The 25,328-nt window shown below is 37.8% G+C and overlaps 1 protein-coding gene across 5 annotated transcripts in view; it reads right to left on the minus strand.

Annotated features, from left to right (window-relative positions):
- Positions 1 to 25,328, minus strand: part of LOC143027089 (vascular endothelial growth factor receptor 1-like) — a 269,766-nt gene that overhangs the window by 198,440 nt on the left and 45,998 nt on the right. For all 5 annotated transcript variants that reach the window (XM_076188039.1, XM_076188042.1, XM_076188038.1 and 2 more), the window contains exons 4-5: positions 8,399 to 8,458; positions 8,154 to 8,274 (exon numbers count right to left, since the gene is read on the minus strand). In XM_076188039.1, coding sequence (XP_076044154.1) covers positions 8,154 to 8,274; positions 8,399 to 8,458 — 181 coding nt within the window. The remainder of the gene's footprint in view (positions 1 to 8,153; positions 8,275 to 8,398; positions 8,459 to 25,328) is intronic.

Consider the following 25,328-nt stretch of genomic DNA (forward strand, 5'->3'; position numbering starts at 1 on the left):
CCCAGCATATTTCTTTGCAATTATAGTCGCCCATCATAACTATTCTTCCTCCATCTTCCATTATCTCGTTTAGTGTTACTCTTGTGTCTTCTAACATGCTTTTATGTTCATTCTCTTCCCATGAGGCTGTTTTTGGGGGCACGTAGTTTATTACAAACTTTCTGCTCTTCTTATCTCCATCTTCTACTTCTATCATAATCATCTCTACTCTATTGTTCCCATATGTGACTCTCTTCACGTTTATATCCTTCTTAGTCAGGAACATAACTCCACCCCCTTGTTTTATCTTTCTGTTTCTAATCCAATAATTATATGCATTGTGTCCTATGCTGTTGGGTGGTAGTGGGCCTTTTAATTTTGTCTCAACATTTCCCATTATGTCCGGATCTTTTTCTTTCAGATATTTGTTCAGTTCATTCAGTCCTGTTATTAATCCATCTATATTTGTGTAGGATACTCTTAACTTTCTGTTATTTCCATTGTATTCTCTGTTTCTTTTGTGTTTCTCTCTTTTATGTTCCATTTCTTCAATTTCATATTCACTACTCTCCAGTAGAATTCTTGTTTTTCTGTCTCTGTTCTGGTCTCGTTTTATTTCTTAGCTTCATGTCTATTCCTTATTTCCTCCTCTCTTTCCTCTTTATTCATTTCCCTTTTTATCCATACCTTTTTATATTGTTCACTTGTTGCTAGTTTCCCTGTTTTGGATAAGATATTCTCTGCCATCGTTTGTGACCTGAATTTAATCTTAATTGGTCTGGTCTTGTCTGTACTATATTTCCCAAGCCTGAATTTCTCTTCGATTTGTTTCATTATTTCTGGCTCATCTTCCTGAACTAATTCTAGTAAATTTCTTACTTTTTAATTTTCTTCTTTGATTCTTGTGGTTCTATCTGGGTTATGTTTCTCTTCCATTCCTAATATAATTATACATTTCTTTCTATCTGCTAAGTCTCTTACTATATTCTCCTTCTGTCTCATCACTTTAATAACTGAGTCTTCAGTTTGTTCTTTCATTTGCTGTTTGATTATATCAGTAAATGCAACTTTACTGTTTTCTTGAATTTTTTTCCAACTCTCCTTGTTGTCCTTATAATTCTCCTTTAAGACTTTATTCTCCTCTTTTACTTCTTTTAACTGTTTTTTTAATTCTTCAATTTCCTTAGTTGTTTTTGTTCGCCTTCTCTAGTTCTTCCAATTTTTCAACCCTCTGCACAATGTTGTTAACGTGACCGAACCTAAGCTCCCAGTGCTCGATCATCTTATCGAGCTTCTCTTCTAGTCTTGTTAATCGGGGGGGGGGGGGTTGTGTCCCCCCCACCCTCTTTAAATCCCTGGAAAATATTCTCATCACCTTCTACTGTATTGCTCTTATCTATACTTCTGATCTTTACATTTTTGTTAGACATTTCGTCGTCGCTAAATTGGTCCGGACCTCTTTTGTTTAGATGGCGTCTGCCTGCCTGGGCCAAGTCCTCACCTTCCTCATTTCCTTCCATTTCCCTCAGTAATCCCTCCCCTTCTCCTTTTTCCTCACTTTCCCCTACACCACAAGCAATTTCCCCCCACCCTGTAAATACAATAGGTACTTCCTTTGCTTCGGGATCCACGAAATTTAACTTTTTCTTCAGAACGTCCTCTAAGCTGTCCGTTCATTGAAGTGTATTTACCTAGTTGTATTTACCTAGTTGTATTTTACGGGAAGGGGAGCTATGCTCGTGGGGTCCCGTCTTCATATCTCATTTTATCTAAACTATTTTTGAATTCATGTATTGTTTTTGCACACACTACTTTCTCATCTAACTTGTTCCAACTGTCTATTACTCTGAGAAAAGCTGTTCTTTTTCAGATCTCTTCTATAGCTGTCTTTCTTGATTTTCTTTCCGTGTCCTCTTGTATTTCTATCATCCCATTTTATTAGATCCTCTCTATCAATAATTTCTATGCCTTTCATGATTCTGTAAATAGCTATCAAATCTCTCTCTCTCTTCTTTGCTCTAGTGTCTGTAGTTCAAGTTTTGCTAGTCTCTCTTCATATGATAGTTTTGAGAGTGTTGGTTCCAATTTTGTAATTGCTCTTTGTATTCTTTCAAGTTTTTTTATACATTTTTTTGTACTTGGTGACCACATTGTTCCTGCATATTCCAATCTTGGTCTTATCAGAGTGATTAGTATTTTCTTCACCATTTCTTCATCCAGGTATGTAAATGCCACTTTGATTGTTCTTATTGAATTATAAGTTTCACCAAAAATCATATTTATATGTTTCTCAGGTAACATATTATTCATAACAATGACTCCCAGGTCCTTCTCATTTTCTACTTTTTTTATACTTTCTTCTCCCAATTTATATGATCCTGTTATTCTGTTTTTGCTTTTTCCAAGTTCCATTATACTACACTTTTTAGTATTGAACTCCATCTCCCACTTCCTACTCCATTCCCAGACTTTATTTAGATCACTCTGTAGTGATTCACAATCTTCTTCCGTGTTCACTTTTTTTTAATAGTTTTGCATCATCTGCAAAGAAGCTCATATAACTTTCAATTTCTTCATCCATATCATTAATATATATAGCAAACATTATTGGGGCCAGAACTGTTCCTTGTGGAACACCGCTTATTACTTCATCCCATTTTGAGTGTTGATCTCTTATCACTACTCTCATTTTTCTTTCTTGCAAAAAGTCTTCCATCCATTTAAGCAGTTTGCCCTGTATTCCTCCTTCAGTTTCTAATTTCTTAAGCAACTTCTTATGTGGTACTTTGTCAAAAGCTTTTTTTAGGTCTAGAAATGCACAATCAGCCCATCCATCTCTTTCTTGTATTATATCTACTAGCCTTGAATAGAAACATATTAAATTGGTGATGCATGATCGTCCTTGTCTGAATCCAAATTGCCTTTGATTTAGCACGTTGTTTTTTTCTAAATATTTTACCCATCTATTTTTGACAATTCTTTCACAAATTTTTGCTATTGTACTTGTTAGAGAGACTGGTCTATAGTTGGTAGGGTCTTCTTTATTTCCCCCTTTATATATAGGTACTATATTTGCTTTTTTCCAATCTTCTGGAACTTTTCCTTCTTGTCTGCCAGTTCATTCCTGCATTCTTTCAAAATCCAGTTTGCTATTTCATCTGGTCCATGTGATTTTCTGACATCAAGATTACTCAAGTGTTTCATTATTTCATTCTTTGTTACTTCTATTTCTTTCATGGGGGGACTTTCTCTTTCCATTTGATCTCTTCAGGTTGTATATTCTCCCTTGTAAACACTGATTTAAAATGCTTGTTCATAATTTCTGCCATTTCTATTTCCTCTGTGTATTCAACTCCTCCTTGTCTTAATTTCTCCAAATCTTATTTGTTTTTCAGTTTGTTGTTTACAAATCTGTAAAATAATTTTGGTTGATCTTTACATTTTTCTATGACATTTTCTCTTTTCCTCTCTGCACGCTTGTACATATTCATTTCTATAACAAGTATATATTTTCCATTTTTCAGGTCTTTTGTCTTTCTTAAATTTTAACTCCCTACAACTTTTGTTGTACCAGCACTTTACGTATTCTTTTTCTTGTTTTTGTCTTGGGACATACTTTTCCACTCCTTTTTTTATAAAATTTTGTCAAAATATTCCATTTCTCTTCCACTGTTTTTTTTTTTTAAGTGTGTAAATGAGCGTAAAAAGAGTGTAATGAGGAATAGACATTTGGGAATGGATGCTAAGAGGAGACTGTATGGAGTGATTGTGCCAACAGCACTGTATGGGGCAGAAACATGGAACATAAGAGAAGAAGAGAGAAGGAGTTTGAATGTGTTTGAGATGAGGTGTCTGAGAAGTATGATGGGGGTTACTAGGCTAGATAGAGTGAGAAATGAGGAGGTGAGGAGGAGAACAGGGGTGGAAAAGGAGCTGGGTGATGGGGTTGATGAAAGAATATTAGGATGGTTTGGACACATGGAAAGAATGAGTGAAGAAAGACTAGTAAAAGAGGTGTGGAAGGCAGATGTGGAGGGAGTGAACATGAGGGGATGTCCTAGGATGAGGTGGATGGATGGGGTGAAGGGGGCTTTGGGGAAGAGGGGAATGTCTGTTGAGGAAGGACGGGAGAGGACAGAAGACAGGGGTGAATGGAGAATGGTTGTATATGGATGATGTTGTGATTGCATGAGGTGGAATGGGCGGATGGATGGGGGTGAGGTAGTATGTGTGAGCAAAATTTGACGCAGTCCGAAGGGATTTCTCCCCGTCCTCTCATTTTTTGCAATGGGGGGAGGGAGAGGGGGGGTCGCCGATTTAATGAAGCGGCCTTGCTGTGGATGTGCTGTGTCTTGCAACACTGCTTCTGACCCAGGGCAGTGGACAAGGTGCAGGGATGACCCGTCATTCAGGAGGTGCTAAGATAAGAGGGAGGGTGGAGGGGTGTGGAGTGTATTCAGGGATGGAGAGGGTGGGAGTGATTTTGTGCCTTTTTCTTTTTGGCTACCCCCCTTGTAAGGGGGAAAAAGCCTTGGTATATGTATGTATGTCTTCCACTGTTGTTTCTTCTTTGTATATTCCTTCCCAGTTTTCTTTTTGAAAGAATTATCTTATTTTATCAAAGTTTGTCTTTTCATACATCATTCTTCCTTTTCTATATTGTTCATTTCTTTACATGTATTTTTCCTCATTTAGTTCCAGTTCAATCAATATGTGGTCACTTTTACTTATTGGTGTTTTATATTCAATCTTCTCCACTATTCTAGGTTCAGATGTGATTATTAGGTCTAGTCTCAATGGTTCTTCTTCATTTCTATACCTAGTGTTCTCCTGTATCCACTGTGTCACTGTATGGTCAATAATTATCTCGAGTAGAACATTTCCCCATGAGCCATCTCCACCCTTTACTGTCATCTCTTCCCAGCAGACTTCTTTGTAATTAAAGTCGCCCTTCATAACTATATTGTGTGTGTGTGTGTGTGTGTGTGTATTTACCTAGTTATATTTTGCAGGAAGGGGAGCTACACTCGTGGTGTCCCGCCTTTGTATCTCACCGTGTTTAGTTTGCTTTTAAACTCATGTATGGTTTTGGCGTGTGTGTGTATTTACCTAGTTGTAACTAGTTGTATTTTACAGGACGAGAGCTATGCTTGTAGTAACCCGTTTTCGTATCTCTCCGCATCCAGTTTATTCTTAAAATCGTGTATAGTTTTGGCATTCGCTGTTTCTCCATTTAGTTTGTTCCAGACATCAATCACTCTATGTGGGAAGCTATTCTTTTTCAGGTCTCTTCTATAAGTGTCCTTCTTTAGTTTCTTTTCGTGTCCTCTTGTTTCTCTTCTGTCCCACTTTAATAAGTCATCTCTATCGAGAATTTCCATCCATTTCATAATTCTCTAAATGGTTAATAAATCACCTCTTTCTCTTCTCTGTTCCAGTGTTGACAGGTGTAATTTCTCCAATCTTTGTTCGTATGTCAGATTTGCCAGTGTAGGTGCCATTTTTGTCGCTGCTCTTTGGATTCTTTCTAATTTTCTTATGTTCTTCTTTGTGCTGGGTGCCCCCAATGTTGCGGCATATTCTAGTTTAGGTCTTATCAGTGTAACCACTATTCTTTTAAGCATCTCCTCTTCTATGTAGTCGAAGGCCACTTTCATTGATATTAGTAAGTTAAAAGTCTCTCCAAATAATTTGTTGACGTGTTTGTCAGATGTCAAGTCGCTCGAGATGATTACTCCCAGGTCCCTTTCAGTTAATACTTTATACAAGGACTGTCAGCTATTGGGTCATAGACATTCAAACACATATATCAGAACCAGGGTGGCCTAATTAGGTACCGTATTCCAGATCTTCATGAATACTGAATTCTGTTACAACCAGAAAATAGAAAATTAAAACTAGAATTATGAAGTATATTTAAATAGACACCATGTGAGGATGAAGCCTTTATTCAAATAATTATTATTTATTTACATAATTTTTTATTTGTTTATTTATTTACTTATTATTATTATAATTTTTTTGCATCTGACCTAGTTATGGACCAAAAGGTCTCCTGTTGGCATGCTACTCCTTTGCAATCCTTTGCAACAACAAAGATGGCACCAACACTCTCTAAATTGACATATGAACAAAGATTGGCCAAACTGGAACTACCAACCCTGGAACAAAGAAGAGAAAAAGGAGATCTGCTGGCCATTTACAGAATTATGAAAGGGATGGAAGTCCTCCATAGAGATGATTTATTAAAGTGGGATAAGAGAAAGACAAGAGGACATGAAAAGAAACTCAAAAAGGATAGTTATAGAAGAGATCTGAAAAAGAATAGTTTCCCACACAGAGTGTTAGATATCTGGAACAAACTGGATGAGGCAACAGTGTGCAAAAACTATACAAGAATTTAAGAACAAACTAGATGCTCAAAGATACAAAGACGGGTCACTACGAGCATAGCTCTCTTCCTGTATAATACAACTAAGTAAATATTGTATATAATAATAATAATAATAATAATAATAATAATAATAATAATAATAATGATAATAATAATGATAATAATAATAATAATAACAATAATAGCAATAATCTAAAAAAAAAATCAGTTTATGATTTCTCAGCTTCCTTACATTCCCAGTCTCTGCCTCATACATCACCACAGAAAGGAAGATTATCAATATGTGAAGGAGGGGTGACATGGCCCAAAGGGATGTTCCTCTCATCTGCTCCAACTGAGGATGAGGGTCACCACACAGTGCATTAGTGAGAGTACTGTATATCTGCTTACAGAGATGACCTATCATCCAGGAGGAGCCAAGAAAAGAGGGAGGGAATGGGAGTGGAGTGGGTGGGGATGAAATGGGTGGGAGTGGAATTATGCCTTTTGACTTTGGCTACCTCCCTTATAAGGGGGAAAAAGCCCTTGGAATATGTATGTATATCAGCTTTGACTTCTTGTAGGAATCAAAGCCAAAGCTGATATACTTTCACCCGCCATCCGTGAGGAACTAAGATGAGAGGGAGGAGGGGGTGGTGAAGGGGAATGGAATGTGTGGGAGTGGGTATGTGCCTTTGACTTGGGTACCTCCCTTATAAGGGCAAAAAAAACTCTTGATAAATAGTTAGATATCAGCTTTGGTTGTTAGGCCTGCTGTGGAAGAACTGTGTCTCACTGTACTACTTTTGACTCAAGTAATGCAGTGGGGAGACATTTCAAAAATAGTTATGGATCATCAAGTGGCCCAAAGACCAGCTAGTGTAAGTGTGGTGTGGAACAGGGTATAACCCTTCATCCCATGATGAGGAGACAGGAGGGTTGGTTGAATGGGTTTTATTTGTTTTAAATGTGAGTGCGTGCTTTGACTGAGCTGTATCCTTTATAAAAAAAAGAAGAAGAAGGGACCTGTGATATATATACTATAGAGTCAATTCCCATAAGTTGACATTCCAAAGTTGGAATTCTACATAAGCTGGCAAAGCTCCATATAGTGATAAAGGCCTGTATAGTGTAAAATATGCCAAGTTTCATTAAGTTTACAGTACCATATATTGTGTGGTTACATAACGGTTAGAGAATAATATATACCATGTACATGAAAGTGACCTTGAGCCCCCTAAACACCTCTGTATCCTACAAAAAGACCTCCTATAATCTTGGGAGTATACTCATATACTATATTCATACTATTGTATCATAAATTATCTTAGACACTTTTTGTTTTATTTTGGAGGGTAGGAGCAGACACATGACTACATAGAAGTCAGAAGTTCCCAGCTAATGAGAAGCCCTCAGCCTCTATGCTGATTTATGGAGGTTTTACTGTACATTTATACCAAAAGGCCTTTTCCCCCTAAAGGATAGGTGGCCAAGTCAAAGCATACAATGATACACCCATCCTATATCTATTCAATACTCATTTATCACCCCTTCCATCTTAGCACCTCATGGATGAAGGGAAATTCCTGATCATTTTGTGGAACAGTATAAAAGTGGAAATAATGCAGTTAAAAACATACAAAGAGATGGAACCTTATGAGCATAGAATGACAAATCTTTTCCTATACATCACAATTAGGTAAATACTACACATACATACAATGCCAACATTTACCAATCAAAAGCTATGAAATTCATCTGCCAATAAAAATTTAGGTAAAATATGGAGCAGCATCCATACCTTTGACGAAGACATAAATTCTGGCGACAAGAGGGTCCCTTATGTCCAATACCTCGTCCCTATGGCCAAGAAAGTAGGTACAACCAAAAAAGCTGACATCGGTGTAGTTGAGGTGCACCAGCTACAATGCAAGAACGGGATAATTTTTCATATTTCACAACAACATTCTCTAACTAGTATCCCAAGAATGAATTATATTTTCACCACAATCTGACATAATCACAATGAATGCCATTGAGACTTACATGGAGAGTAGCAGTGTAGGGCAGATCTTTAGTCTTGTCCGTAACAATTCTACCAATTGGCTGAAAATGGTAGGGAATTAATACAGCTGCTGAAAATCATAAAACTCCTGAATCATAAGTTTAGTATTTTGCATAAATTAGATCTGTCTCCATACTTTATCTATCACATAGCCTACTCATCTTATTATTGTTAGCCATGGGGTAACAATTATAACATGTATTTTTTTTTTTTTTTGTACTGATATTGTAATATAATAATGATGTCACATTTTATATGTATTATGTGTCTATCTATAAGGGTATTAATTTTCCTTTGTAAAACATGTGTAATGATAGTGATGTATACGCATAAATGATGCGGATGGAAGTGAAACATATGGGAGAACGTCTCTGGCGTTCGAGAGACAACCCCATGCACGCACAGGCGGCCGAAGAGGCCGGCTGGTGTCTTAAAGGTCAGATATCAATAGATATACCATCCGCTAAAAATCATCGTATTGCTCGAAAAAGTACTTTTTAAAAGCATACAAATAAAGTTTTTACCTGTTACAGAAGAATTTATTCAGAAAATTCACTTTTAATTGCGCCTCACATACCACTATTCCGAAGTGTGGATGTTCTAGTCGATTAGTAATTAGTACCAGTAATCGCCGCTAGGTGAACCGGTGGTGACGTCACAGTTGCCAAACAATCGGACAAAGAAACACACGATGTAGTTCAGCTCAGTCATTCCAATCGAGTTATTCATCTTCATGTTCGTTTTTAATCCAAATTTGTTCGCAAAAATGGCCCATTGTGCATTCCAATTCGGAAGGATGGTATGTATGGTGGAAGAAGAAGAGGAAGAGGAGTTTGATATCGCCGAACATCGCATTGTAAAGCCTTACCAGTTCGAACTGATAATAGGACAGCCCGTTTCTTCGTCGGAATACAGTGCAAGTGAAGATGAAGAAAGTGGTGAACGAAATAGCGAAGAAGAAGGGGAAAGCGATTTGTCAGATTCAGAACCCGAGACCACGGGGGAGTAGACGGAATTCGACGGCGACGTTGATTTAGACGGTGCCGAGAATCAAGATGGGCCTACCACCCCTCCTAGACGCAAACGCAAAAGATCTGACCACTCTCATAGGATTGGGAATAACAACTGGTATGAAATTCAGTGCATTATTCCTACCTTATTTAGGCTATCATTGCAAGCATGGGATGGGGTCCTTTGTTTTTATGTCGACGATCATTTGTCAGTCTCTCTCTAAAATTCCAAGCATGGGGGGAAAATTAAATGATATGAATTGCCTTGTGGCCATTTCTTCCTGCAAGATCGAGATTATTCATTTAAAATACTGGAATGAATGAATGAATACATGTAAATAAAATGAAGCAAAATAATATTTTAATAAGTACTGTCAACTGTGTATTTTCTATTTTACTAAACACAGTAAAGTGCATAAAAATAAAAATATGTACAAGGAAAAACATCATGAAATGACTATCAATATTTATGCAGTTGTTTCTTTCAGGCTATACAGATATATTGCTTACCGGCACTTCACCAGATGGATTTACCACATCCTTGGTAAAAAAAAAAACAGAAAAGTTTTGCCATCTTGTGCAGTCTCACGAATTCGTGCACAGTGGGAAAGTGAGGACTATACATACTGTGGTTTCAAATATCCTCAAGTTTGATGTGAACGCAATGACATGTGATATAAATATCAGGAAGCAATGTGGACTTATGAAATCACTGTTAGTTTGATTACAAAGTCATGTACCATGTACTAGTCTGTTGACTCTTTATCATGTTTATGTGATGGCAATACTGCTGCTGTACACAACCTAGTCAGTGCTTCAATGATTAAACCGTGTTCGCGATTGTCTTTTAGACACTACATCTGATTTAGTGTGTCTTTTGTAGGTATCTGCAATATTTTATACCTCCGGTCCAGCGGCGGCGCCAGGAATTTTTAGTTGGGGAGGCTAAGGGGGGACTGAGCAAATTTTTGGGGGGCTAATAGTAATATGATAATACTCATATATTATCCTCATTTCAGAAGGGGAGGGGGTTAATGGTAGGGCTAGCACTGATGGCTGACAAATCTTTAGCCCTGGCAATTAAAAATTCCACTTAATAACATTATTTCAATGAGTGTTTTAAATTTTAAATTTGCTCATTTCAGTTGGGGGGGGCTAAAGCCCCCCCCCCATGGCGCCGCCACTGCTCCGGTCCATGGCTTCAGGGCCAGTTTAATTCACTAGGCCTATATAGGCCATCCTGCATGTCCATGGAATTTATAACAAGCCCTCTCTGACATAGGCATAGGCCTAAGCCTAACGCGTGCACATGATGCATGGAGTCAGAAAAAGTAAACTGCCTACGGTACCTCAAGCCTCCGGCGTTTATCAAACGCTGACCTCCTACTTTTCTTTTTTGGTTTCGGCGTGGAATGCTTTGTAGTAGCTGCAAAAATTGAGGGCACGGCATCAGGTTTTAGATGTCTCCTGGTCTCCATAAATCCAATCGATAACGCTAGATTCATTTCGAAGCATTCCTCTTCGAAGTGGTCAGAGCAAAGTTCTGAAAACTTCGAAGGCTCCCACAGTTTGCCCGGTCCTTTGCCTGCTCTGTTCACCTTTCTATCCATTCCGATCGTCGGGCTGGCTCCGTAGGAAATTGAAAGAAACTCCTCCCACTTCCACTACCATTGTTGCAGCCTGCGGCAACGCAGTACACCATTATTATCACAATTTTGTGACAATAAAAAAGAAAAAAAATGAGACACTCAAGAGACGACACACGACTGACAATGCAAAAGCGATACGATGCACTCTCAGAATAACAATATTGTTTGGCAACTGTGACGTCATGAACGCGGAATTCCCCGAACGTTCCCGAAGCGCACGGGCGGGTTGTTTCGAATAGCAGACGACGCAATGAGATGAAGACAAACAACTGTTTTTGCCAAATTTGATAAGATGTAGATGGTGGAATTATATAGAATACTGTCAGTATGCTTTTTTATGTACATTAAACTGTAAATACAAAAAGTTACGGAAGTCTTGATATCTGACCTTTTAGTTTAAGGCAACAACTCAGTTCTAGCGAGACACCGCGAAGGGAAGACAGGCCCAAGATATAAGAATATAAGGTCTAACCACTTCCGACCGAATTTCGAGGGAGTTGGCGCAGCGGGCCCGTGAACGTCACCTGGCTGTTCAAAGTGGGGTTAGCGGGTCCTATAGCTGTCAGTTGAAGCTAGTCCGTCGTTCGAAAATGACGTCGCCTTCGCTCGCACAGCTCCACGCAATTAGTTATATTCTGACAAATATTATATAAAATATATAAATATATATAAAATATTATAGTTCCTGTCTATATATATGAATATATAATATATATGATATATAATATATATATATATATAATATATAAAATATTATAGTTCCTGTCTTCCTTGGCGTTTCACAGTTTTCTTCAGTGTATCACAAAGAGAAAATGGACTCAGCCAAATGACGTCAGAAGCTGCGCAGAAGAATGTAAACGGTCTGACCTGTATATTTAGACCTTGGACAGGCCTCTCTCGTGGATATGGAAGTCTAGTTGCCGTAGCTGTTACAATGACCAACAAATCACAAAAGCTTGCTTATTGTACCTGTAGAGGACCGAGTCAGACCTACACTGTCTCAATTTTTTTTCACAAGAAACATTATATTTTCTCATGTTGAACTCGGAATGCTCTGGATGAGATTCACCCTTGTACTTGTATCTTATTGTGTGCGACTATGCATGTTTGTGTGTGATGTGTTTGTTGCCAATCTTCAAATAATCTTCTCAACGAACCTCTTCTATACCATAGTACATATCTTTTTATTTTGGCTATCAACAGGTTATCATTTTATTAGGTGTGTCTGTATTCTTTCATTCTAATGCTATATATATATATATATATATATATATATATATATATATATATATATATATATATATCTACTATACACCCGATATTGCATTACTCAGTTTAAATTCGTGTTTATATCAGGCCCATAATTATGAGGTGATTGTTTTGTACCGCATTGGACCAGTCAGGGTGGGAGACTAGTCTCTTCCTCTTTTTTTTAGCAGCTCCTTATGCTGTTGATTTTTTTTTTCACTAAATCTCGGGTAGCTGCACCGTCCTTTTCTTTTCATTTTTCAACAAGCAAGTCGTACGCTGCATTATCTTTTCATTTTTTTCTGAGTACTCTTTAGATTTGATTTTCCAAAAGCTCCAAAATCGTCGTTCTTCTTCAGTGGTGCAGCTTGTGCTCAGCGCGGTAGATATGTTCACGGTAAGCTGCCGAGTGCTGTACTGAGAACTGTGGCCTCAAGGCCGCCTCATGTACCCATACATGCTCAAACAGGCCTGAACCGGAACCTGGTCGGACGGAGCCAGTCTATCAGCTACAGGTTCGTGAAGCAGCCTCTCCGGCGGCCTGCACAGCCCACCTCAACCTCCCATACACACTCGGTTTTGCCTGAACAGTCCTAGTTTGCTCAGAGACCACCTGAGTGTGTATGGGGCCCTTTACATACACATTTATGCAAGCAGTGTTCGTCGCTCTGCATAACAGCGTAGTAATGACGTCATCAGCAAAGATTATGAAAGATGATGTAAAGGACGCGCTTAGGGAGAAGATATCTTACCACGAGAAGAGACAGACGTAACTCTCCTTTGTACACAACATCATGGTGTTGATCTGAACGGTACCCCTTTTTCCTAAGTATCTCCTCTTCAAGACTTCACGACAACGTGTGGCTCCTTTCTCCAGCCCCAGCTGACAATAGTCGTCCGACTCTAATTCAAGAACACAAGAAGCCAGTGCAGGTTCCTTATCTCTCACATGTCTCCTAGGTAAATTTATTTCTTTTTTATAACTTGGAATATGTAATAACGTTATATGGTTATAATTGTGAATTTTGTATATAGTTAAAGTAGAAGTAGTAATAAAAAATTCTCTGTTGATAGTTCACGGTTTTCCTCCTCCCTCTGATTCTGAGTAAAACAAAAAGGAAATTATTCCTTGTCACTCGATAGATGCTAGATAAGGATTTTACAACATATACTGGAAATAGGTGTCTACTACTGAAAGGGGTGACATGATAATTATATACATAGCAAGGGGACTAATGACAGGCAGTGGGTGGTAGTTTTATGAAATTAATATTAAGTAAATTATCTCCCTGCTGCCTCTCTTAATATAAATAGTCACTATCCTCACATCTATCTAAAAATCTGGGAGGCATTTCCATGAATGCGTTACCGATTTTAATTTCCTTAGAGCGGTCCGCGTTAATGCCTATGGGCGCATATATATATATATATATATATATATATATATATATATATATATATATATATATATATATATATATATATAAACGTAGTAACGCGGACCGCCCTAGGGAAATTAAAATCGGTAACGCATTCACGGAACTGCAACACCAGATTTTTCGGTAACGCATTAACGGTAATGCACTACCTGTCCGGCGGCAACGCGCCCAACTCTGCCATTAAGGGCTGACACTCTTAGTCTCCTGACTGGGAGCAAGATCTTTATCAACTTCAAATATACCAATGATGAGGAGCAGCAAGCACCCCCGTGTCCGATGGTGAGGATGACCCTATACATGTTAACCCCGATCGCTGTGCCTCGCCCCAGTCAACACCTGGGGACGATTTCAACTGCTTCAACAAGCGAGGACTCCACTTCGTGCACTAGAATGCCAGGAGCCATCTACCTACACCAGGGCAGCAGGCATCGGTGTCAGCGAAACCTGGCTAGACAGTACCAAGATCTATATACACCAGGTCTAACCGTTTGAGCCGTTCTACGCAGCTTCTGACGTCATCTGGTTGGTTCCATTTTCTCTTTGTGAAACAATGAAGAAAATTGTGAAACGCCAAGGAAGACTGGAACTATTATACCCCACCCCCCCGTTATCTCTCTCTCTAGCTCATTGCTATTATCAGTGTGTGTGTGTGTGTGTGTGTTTATATACTTGTATTTTACGGGAAGGGGAGATATCGTCGTGTGTGCTTATATGTGTACACGTTCACATGTATTTACCTAGTTGTATTTTACGGGAAGGGGAGCTATGCTCGTGGGGTCCCGTCTTCATATCTCATTTTATCTAAACTATTTTTAAATTCATGTATTGTTTTTGCACACACTACTTTCTCATCTAACTTGTTCCAACTGTCTATTACTCTGTGAGGAAAGCTGTTCTTTTTCAAATCTCTTCTATAGCTGTCTTTTTTTATTTTCTTTCTGTGTCCTCTTGTATTTCTGTCATCCCATTTTATCAGATTCTCTCTATCAGTAATTTCTATGCCTTTCATGATTCTGTAAATAGCTATCAAATCTCCTCTCTCTCTTCTTTGCTCTAGTGTCTGTAGTTCAAGTTTTTCTAGTCTCTCTTCATATGATAGTTTTGAGAGTGTTGGTGCCAATTTTGTAATTGCTCTTTGTATTCTTTCAAGTTTTTTTTTTATACATTTTTTTGTACTTGGTGACCATATCGTTGCTGCATATTCCAATCTTGGTCTTATCAGGGTGATTAGGATTTTCTTCACCATTTCTTCATCCAGGTATGTAAATGCCACTTTGATTGTTCTTATTAAATTATAAGTTTCTCCAAAAATCTTATTTATATGTTTCTCAGGTGACATATTATTCATAACAATGACTCCCAGGTCCTTCTCGTTTTCTACTTTTTTTATTCCTTCTTCTCCCAATTTATATGCTCCTGTTATTCTGTTTTTGCTTTTTTCCAAATTCCATTATACTACACTTTTTTGTATTGAACTCCATCTCCCACTTCCTACTCCATTCCTGTACTTTATTTAGATCTCTCTGTAGTGATTCACAATCTTCTTCAGTTTTCACTCTTTTCAGTAGTTTTGCATCATCTGCAAAGAAGCTCATATAGCTTTCAATTCCTTCATCCATATCATTAATATATATAGCAAACATTATTGGGGCCAGAACTGTTCCCTGCGGAACACCGCTTATTACTTCATCCCATTTTGAGTGCTGGTTTCTTATCACTACTCTCATTTTTCTTTCTTGCAAAAAGTCTTCCATCCAATTTAGTAGTTTGCCCTGTATTCCTCCTTCAGTTTCTAATTTCTTAAGCAACTTCTTATGTGGTACTTTGTCAAAAGCTTTTTTTAGGTCTAGAAATGCACAGTCCGCCCATCCATCTCTTTCTTGTATTATATCTATTAGCCTTGAATAGAAACATATCAAATTGGTGACGCATGATCGTCCTTGTCTGAATCCAAATTGCCTTGGATTTAACACTTTGTTTTTTTTCTAAATATTTTACCCATCAACTTTTGATAATTCTTTCACAAATTTTTGCTATTGCACTTGTTAGAGAGACTGGTCTATAGTTGGTAGGTTCTTCTTTATTTCCTCCTTTATATATAGGTACTATATTTGCTTTTTTCCAATCTTCTGGAACTTTTCCTTCTTTCAAGGAACTATTTAGTATGCTATGTATTTTGTCTGCCAGTTCATTCCTGCATTCTTTCAGTATCCAGTTTGCTATTTCATCTGGTCCATGCGATTTTCTGACATCGAGATTACTCAAATGTGTTAATATTTCATTCTTTGTTACTTCTATTTCTTCCATAGGGGGGACTTTCTCTTTCCATTCGTTCTCTTCAGGTTGTATGTTCTCCCTTGTAAACACTGATTTAAAATGTTTGTTCATAATTTCCGCCATTTCCATTTCCTCAGTGTATTCAACTCCCTCTTGTCTTAATTTCTCCAAGTCTTGTTTGTTTTTCAGTTTATTGTTTACAAATCTGTAGAATAGTTTTGGTTGATCTTTACACTTTTCTATGATATCTTTTTCATATTTTCTCTTTTCCTCTCTGCACGTTTGTACATATTCATTTCTATAACAGGTATATATTGTCCAATTTTTCAGGTCTTCTGTCTTTTTTCCCTCTGGTCCAGGCTTTGTCTCTTTTGTCTTTTAACTGCCTACAACTTTTGTTGTACCAGCATTTTACATATTCTTTTTCTTGTTTTTGTCTTGGGACATACTTTTCCACTCCTTTTTTGTAAATTTTTGTCAAAATATTCCATCTCTCTTCTACTGTTGTTTCTTCTTTGTATATTTCTTCCCAGTTTTCCTTTTGAAAGAATTCTCTTATTTTATCAAAGTTTGTTTTTTCATACATCATTCTTCCTTTTCTATATTGTTCATTTCTTTTCATATATTTTTCTTCATTAAGTTCCAGTTCAATCAATATGTGGTCACTTTTACTTATTGGTGTTTTATATTCAATTTTATCCACTATTCTAGGTTCGGATGTAATTATTAGGTCTAGTCTCGATGGCTCTTCTTCATTTCTATACCTAGTGTTCTCCTGTATCCATTGTGTCATTGTATGGTCAGTAACCATCTCAAGTAGAGCGTTTCCCCATGAGCCGTCTCCACCCTTTACTGTAATTTCTTCCCAGCAGATTTCTTTGCAATTAAAGTCGCCCATCATAACTATTTTTCCTCCCTCTTCCATTATCTTGTTTGATGTTATCTTTGTGTCATCTAACATACTTTTATGTTCACTCTCTTCCCATGAGGCTGTTTTCGGGGGCACATAATTTATCACAAACTTTCTGCTCTTCTTATCTCTGTCTTCTACTTCCATCATTATCATCTCTACTGTATTCTTTCCATATGTGACACACTTCACGTTTATATCCTTCTTAGTCAGGAACATAACTCCGCCCCCTTCCTTTTTCACTCTGTTTCTAATCCAATAATTATATGCATCATGTCCTACACTGTTGGGTGGTAGTGGACCTTTTAATTTTGTTTCTACAATTCCCATTATGTCTGGTTCTTTTTCTTTCAAATAATCATTCAGCTCATTCAGTCCTGTTATTAATCCATCTATATTTGTGTAAGACACTCTTAGTTTTCTGCCATTTCCATTGTGTTCTCTGTTTCCCTTTTGTTTTTCTCTTGTATGTCGACTTTCTTTAGTTTCATATTCACTACTCTCCAATAGAATCTCTCTTTTTCTGACTCCGTTCTTTTCTCGTTTTTTTCCTTAGCTTCAAGTCTTTTCTGTTTTTCTTCCTCTCTTTCCTCTTTATTCATTTCCCTTTTTATCCATACCTTTTTATATTGTTCACTTGTTGCTAGTTTCCCTGTTTTGGATAAGATATTCTCAGCCGTAGTTTGTGACCTGAATTTAATCTTAATTGGTCTGGTCTTGTCTGTACTATATTTCCCAAGCCTGAATTTCTCTTCGGTTTGTTTCATTATTTCTGGTTCATCTTCCTGAACTAATTCTAGTAAATTTCTTACTTTTTCATTTTCCTCTTTGATTCTTGTGGTTCTATCTGGGTTATGTTTCTCTTCCATTCCTAATATAATTATACATTTCTTTCTGTTTGCTAAGTCTCTTACTATATTCTCCTTCTGTCTCATCACTTTAATAACTGAGTTTTCAGTTTGTTCATTCATTTGCTGTCTGATTATGTCAGTGAATGCAACTTTGCTATTTTCTTGAATTTTTTTCCAACCCTCCTTGTTCTCCTTATTATTCTCCTTTAAGACTTTATTCTCTTCTTTTACTTCTTTTAACTGTTTTTTTAATTCTTCAATTTCCTTAGTTAAGTTTTTGTTCGCCTTCTCTAGTTCTTCCAATTTTTCAACCCTCCGTACAATGTTGTTAACATGACCGAACCTACGCTCCAAGTCCTCGATCATCTTATCGACCTTCTCTTCTAGTCTTGTCAGTCTGGGGGGGGTTCCCCCCCCCCCCACCCTCTTTAAATCCCTGGAAAATATTCTCATCACTTTCTACTGTATCGCTCAGCTGGTCGGGGGGGGGGGGGGGGCCGTTTGTTTACCTTTCGCCTGTCTGCCTGGGCCAAGTCCTCTCCTTCCTCATTTCCTTCCATTTTCCCTCAGCAATCCCTCCGCTTCTCCTCTTTCCCTACTTTCCCACTACCCCACGAGCAATTTCCCCCACCCTGTAAATACAATAGGCACTTCTCTTTGCGTTGGGATCCACGAAACTTCAATTTTCTTCAGAACGTCTTCTAAGCCGTCCGTTCGTTGAAGTGTGTGTGTGTGTGTGCGCGTATGTATGTGTGTGTATGTATTTATATACTTGTATTTTACGAGAAGGGGAGATATCGTCGTGTGTACTTATATGTGTACACGTTCACATGTGTGTGTATGTGTGTGCGTGTGTGTATTTATATACTTGTATTTTACGGGAAGGGGAGATATCGTCGTGTGTGCTTATATGTGTACACGTTCACATATGTATGTGTATGTGTGTGTGTGTGTGTGTGTGTGTGTGTGTGTGTTTATGTACTTGTATTTTACGGGAAGGGGAGATATCGTCGTGTGTGGTTATATGTGTACACGTTCACATGTGTGTGTGTATGTGTGTGTGTGATTCACCTTGGTCCTTTGGATCACGTGTTGGACTCGTGATCGACAGCTATTTCCCTCTCGTAAGAGAGCTCAGAGGTCGTATGTCCGATCTATAAACTTACACGCACACACATCCCAAACTCCCCGCCCACGAGAGTTGAAGTAACGATTCGAAGCGCAGCAATACTGAAAAAAAATCAAGCTTAGGCAGGATTCGAAGCAGGTATCACCGATAATTGCGGCTGCGACGTCTGAGTCTCTACCAACCACTCCTACGATTCTCTTACTCACTTGAACGTGTGTGTATATTCATATACTTGTATTTTACGGGAAGGGGAGATATCGTCGTGTGTGCTTATACAGTATGTGTACACGTGTATGTGTGTGATTATACAGTATGTGTACACTTGTGTGTGCGTGTGTTTATTTGCAGGGAAACGATGAAAATTTTTATATTTGGGCGGGATACGAACTAGGTAATGCTGTTATTGTTGTCCCAGAAATCTGAGTCCCTACCAACCGCACCACCGAGTCACTTATATATATGTGCGTGTGTGTGTATTTATATACTTGTATTTTACGGGAAGGGGAGATATTGTCGTGTGTGCTTATACAGTATGTGTACACGTTCACGTGTGTGTGTGTGTGTGTGTGTGTGTGTGTGTGTGTGTGTGTGTGTGTGTGTGTGTGTGTGTGTGTGTGTGTGTGTGTGTGTGTGTGCGTTTATATACTTGTATTTTACGGGAAGGGGAGATATCGTCGTGTGTGCTTATATGTGTACACGTTCACATTTGTGTGTGTGCGTGTGTGTGTGTGTTTGCAGGGAAACGATGAAAATTAACATTTGGCTTACTTCCTCTTTGGTTTGAGCCACAACCCTTAATGTCACAATAAGCCATATTGTCAAGATCTATATATACCGGTATATACAGATCTTCATTGTCAGAATATAACTAATTGCGTGGAGCGGTGCGAGCGGAGGCAGCAACATACCCGAGCGACGCACCAGCTACAACTGACAGCGATAGGACGCGCGAACCCCACTTTGAACAGCCAGGTGACGTTCACGGCCCGCTGCGCCAACACCCTCGAAATTCGGTCGGAAGTGGTTAGACCTGATATATATAGGTCTTGGACAGTACCATCTCCGACGACTCAGAAATTGCGATTCCGGGTTATAGTGTGGTGCGTAATGACAGATAGAGGACCGGAGGAGGGGTATGTACTTTCATTTGCAATGACTTAGCATTCAACCCCTGTACAGACCTTATGAGTAACGAGGGCCTCGAAGCTGTGTGGATAGAAATACTGTTACCTAAATTGCATACCATCTTATGTGGGGTACAGATGTCTTTTTATACCGTATTATAATCTACTGGTTTCAATCGGGTCAATATGCATGACCAAGAAATTATTATCCTAGGTGATTTCAATATCAATCTGGCAAGTACAAACAATAACCTTGTTAAGGCAATGAGGGACTTGCTAAAATCTTATGGCCTGACACAACTGATTGACGCGCCTACTAGAATAACAGGCACATCCAGGTCCATCATAGATTTTATCCTGGTTTCCGATTGTAATAAGATAACACAGGCCGGTGCTTGTGATTATGGTCTTAGTGACCACAAGCTCATATATTGTACTAGGAAAGCTAGGAAGACGATTTACAATAAGCACAACACAATGAAGCTTCGTTCCATGAAGCATTACTCACGGGAACATTTTGTAGATGAACTGGGTAGGACAGACTGGTCGCCAGTACTAAATTGTACTAATGTTTATGAAGCCTAGTTTAATTTTAAGTACACATTTCTTACTATTACTGACAGAGTAGGGCCTCTCAGAGAGATACGAATAAAACAGAGGACGGAACCATGGGTGACAAACGAAGTACTGGGTTTGATTAGAGATAGAGACAGATTTATTGCAAGATTTATGAAAAGTAGAAAACAGGAGGACTATAATGGCTATCTATATTATATATAGAGACAGATTTATTGCAAGATTTATGAAAAGTAGAAAACAGGAGGACTATAATGGCTATCTATATTATAGGAATCAGGTGAAATATTGGAAGGGAAAAGCCAAAGCTGATTATTGTACTAACATGGTGAGCCAGAACAAACACGATCCAAAGAAGCTTTGACAAACTCTGAAGACCCTAGCCTAGTAACAAAGCAGACAGGATAGGACTCTTGATAAACGGCAAGCTTAACTGATAATTACACTATAGCTAACCACTCCAACTCCTTTTTCACAACCATAGCCACTAAACTAATAAAATCCCTCCCAACGGGTTCTGGGAAGTTTGGGCTGGGGTACGTTCAGGAGTACTATAAAGATAAGTCCACAAAGTGTTTCCAACTACATAAGACCACTAAAGAAGTGTTTAAATTACTGGCTAACATAAGTGCCAATAAGACACGATTCAATTATATTCATTACAAAATAAGAATGACATTGTTTCATGTAGTTCTTATTTGGTAAGGAATATAATTGAATCATGTTCCATTAAAAAACTTGCAATGAGAATCTCAATTTAAGCACTGGCCTTTTCAAGCTCGATCCTTTTTTCATCAACCAAATTGTAGGATAATGTCACAAAGCTCCGCCTTAGGCATCTTGTGTGACCTTTTGTCACCTGTGTCAAATGTCACCTACTTTATTTATTTATTCTTGTTATTATAATCTATTTCATTATTTCTATTTTTGTTGCTTTGTAAGACAATCCTTATGTATTTATGTTGAGTGACCTCTCCTGTTGTCTACACTATTGTATTTAAGTTATACTTAGTTGTGATACTATGTACTTTGAAAATATCTTATCTAGACGAAAACGTTCAGTATTCCGATCTTTGATTTCCTCGTGGTTTCGAGCAATATCTATATATATATATATATATTATATATAATATATATATATATACATAAATATATATATATACATATATATATATATAAATATATATATATATATATATACATATATATATATATATATATATATATATATATATATATATATTAATGGCGAATATTTGAACCCCCTAAGATTTGCGGATGACATTATTCTTTTTTCAGACAGAGCAGAAGACTTGAAAGATATCCTGAGTGATCTGAACAAGGAAAGTCTCAGAGTATGTTTAAAAACAAATGAGAGTAAAACAAATGTAATGTTCAACACGAACATTCAAAGTAAAGAGATTATAATTCATGGTGAGAGTCTTGAAGAAGTTGAAGAGTATAATTATTTATGCCATATAGTAAAAGTGACAAAAGATCACCATAATGAAATAAAAAGACGTATAACAATTGGTTGGAAAGTGTTTGGTAAGTATAATAAAATCCTGAGGGGCTGTCTACTTTTATGTTTGAAACGTAAATTTACAATCAATGCATTCTGCCAGCAATAATCCACGGCTGTGAGACTTGGATACTGATGAAGGCGATAGAAACAAAGCTAAGGACTGCACAAAGGAGAATGGAGAGATCAGTGATGGGAATAACGCTGAGAGACCGAAAGAGAGCAAGTTGGGTGAGAGAGCAGACTAGAGTGAAAGATATTGTGGAGCCAGTAAAACAGAGGACGGGAAATTGGGCAGGTAATATAGTGCGAACGACTGACAAGCGATGGAGCAAGTGTGTTGCTGAGTGAACGCCGCGAGATGGGAAGCGTGGAAGAGGGAGACCAGACAGAAAGTGAAAGACGAGATTGAGAAGTTTGCAGGAGTGACGTGGCAGAGGTTGGCGTGGTCGTGTGAGTAGTGGAATGCTATGAAGGAGGCCTTTGTTCAGCAGTGGACTTAGTATGGTTGATTTGAATGATTGGTTTATATATATATACAGTATATATATATATATATATATATATATATATATATATATATATATATATATATATATATATATATATATATATATATATATATAAAATCCTGTAATGATTCCCCTGGTAAAATAGAATCTTCCTTGTCTACTCGTGTTAACAGTAAATTCAATCTTGCTGGTGTATCTTCATCCCCACATTTGTTGCTTTGACCTAAAACGTCATTATATTGTTCTTTGCTGAATTCAGCTGTGTATTACACCATAACTCTTTACTTCCATTTGTTTCCCATTCCTCTTGGTGTAACCACAATTTTCAGTTATTTTTCAATCATTTCTGCAATTAGCTCAGTACAAAAACAAATATTTGTATTCGGCCTTGCTCCACACTGTTATTGTAGGTGGGACATAAACCACTGCATTTCATTATTATTTTTATTGTTTCACTCTATTGTTATTTCCATGTTCATTAACCGTACTTCAATTTTACACCCTCCCAGTACCATTATAAATATGTTTTTTTTTTTTTTAATCACTTATCACTCCTGTTTTACTCCTTCCATCGCCATAAATTGTAGTTTCTTTCTTCCACTTTAGCATCAATTTTTCCATTTAACTTTGCCTTAACAAAATTATATCTGGTTCTTTCTTTGTTAATCACTGGTCTCTAACTTGTCCAATGTCGTTTCATTTACACTAGTACATGCAATTTGCAAACTACTCAATTTCTTTTTTTCCTCAAATTCCTTCTTATCAATCTCAGATTGTGGGACGTCATTTAATAGTTACTGTATATCCTGTCTTCTTCTGCTCCGTCCTTTTTTCAACTAATTAGTACATTAATTGATTAATCAATTATTTCTTATTAATCAGCTAGTTAATTAGTCTATTCCTTGCTTCACTATTATTATATTTAGCTTTCTTCTTACGCTGCAGAGGGAAGCGCCCTTCCTCTCTTAGACACGGATTGTTTTTAGTGGCGGGAAAACACTGGCCCGTATCGTTATGGGAACACCTGTGTTTCACTTCCTAACTACTAAAACCCGCTCCCAGCCTTAGTGTGTGGCTCCACCAATGAAAGATTGCATTTCACGGGCAGCCGGTGCGTGAGCGTCGCTTATAAATTCTTGGATCAAGTTGCTCAATCGTTTCCAACATGGATTTCTTGATCCAATGTCGTGAGTTTTCAATCATCCTTCTGTGCAGGACTAAGCTGATTTGTGATGTATTACATAAACATGTGGAATGTCGGGGTTTAGCTTTTACATATATCGTTGCTAGTGAGTTGGACTCATTCCTCGGTGCATTGCTAGGTGCGTTCCGCTTTAGTTTGGCCGCGGTTAGCGCTCCCAAACTATTAAAGCAATATAGGTGCCGGTATAGTATGTGGCCTACGAATGTTTTCTTTGGTACAGTATGTGGCCTACAGGACTTTTATTTCGGTATGAACTTGTCTCAGCTTTAATAGTTTGGGAGCGCTAACCGCGGCCAAACTAAAGCGGAACGCATCAAGGAACGCGCCCAGCTCTGGTTGCTACTGTCACATACAGTTCCATCCAGTTTTCTGGGTCATGACTCGGCACGACTTTTCTTCCCCACCTCCTTCACACCATCAGTACACCTCTTCCGAGGGCTTCCTCTCGGTCTTCTCCCTTCCACACGTGCGTTCATCACCTAGGCATCCTGATAGTCACGTGTGCAACATGACCTGTCCATTTAAGCTTATTTCTCTTGACAGCATCTATGATTCTCAGTCTCCTGTCTAAGTTACTAGATGTGCCTTTTTCTCCATAGGTCTTCTCTATCAAAAATCTGTCCTGTAATAGTTTACAGTGTTGTGTTTTCGAATACCCCAACCTTTGTTCCAACTGTTTTGTTAATACTGAAGTTTAAGACATATACTTAGAAGAGTATTATCGTATTATTAAACTATAAGTTCATAGCTTGGTTGCTCGCCATATATATATATATATATATATATATACATATAAATATACATATATATATATATATATATATATATATATATATATGTATATATATATATATATATATATATATACATATATATATATATTCGTGACATCTTGTAAGCTAAAGAAACTCCTATCAGCTGTCGATATTCTTGCCTTAATTTTTTTCATACATCTTGTTTTTAATCGTTATTGTTCTTCCTCAGTACCAGTTCATGAATCTTGTCATTCTTTCTAAATTCCGATGGTTGTTGTTGTTTCGTCTCCTAATACACATTAGGTTTGTTTTTGTGTGGTTAATTTGCAAGACAACTTTTTCTGATACAATCGAGGTAATACTTATTAGTTACGCTGTTACATACTGATCTCCCATTTATTAGGATTGCATCCGTAACTCCTATGATACTGCATTGTTTACCTTCCTTTACCCCCACTGAAAAACAGACGTTATCTATATTTCCCACCATGAGAAATGAGTCCCGTCTTTATCAATCCATCTTGGTCTCCTTCATGGGTACGCACAAGCCAACACGTCACTATGACCTGCTCGCCAACGACTTGGATTTTTTAAGAAATTAATATTGAAATTGTATGTTCTGTCTTCTGTACTTAGAAGAGTATTAGCGTGTTAATTGTTGTCGTTCCCTAAATTGTCTGGCCGAGCAGTCTCGTTTCTCTGAGG

Source organism: Oratosquilla oratoria, chromosome 7 (assembly GCF_046742065.1).
Source record: "Oratosquilla oratoria isolate Oo_2021 chromosome 7, ASM4674206v1, whole genome shotgun sequence".
Lineage (NCBI taxonomy): Eukaryota > Metazoa > Arthropoda > Malacostraca > Stomatopoda > Squillidae > Oratosquilla > Oratosquilla oratoria.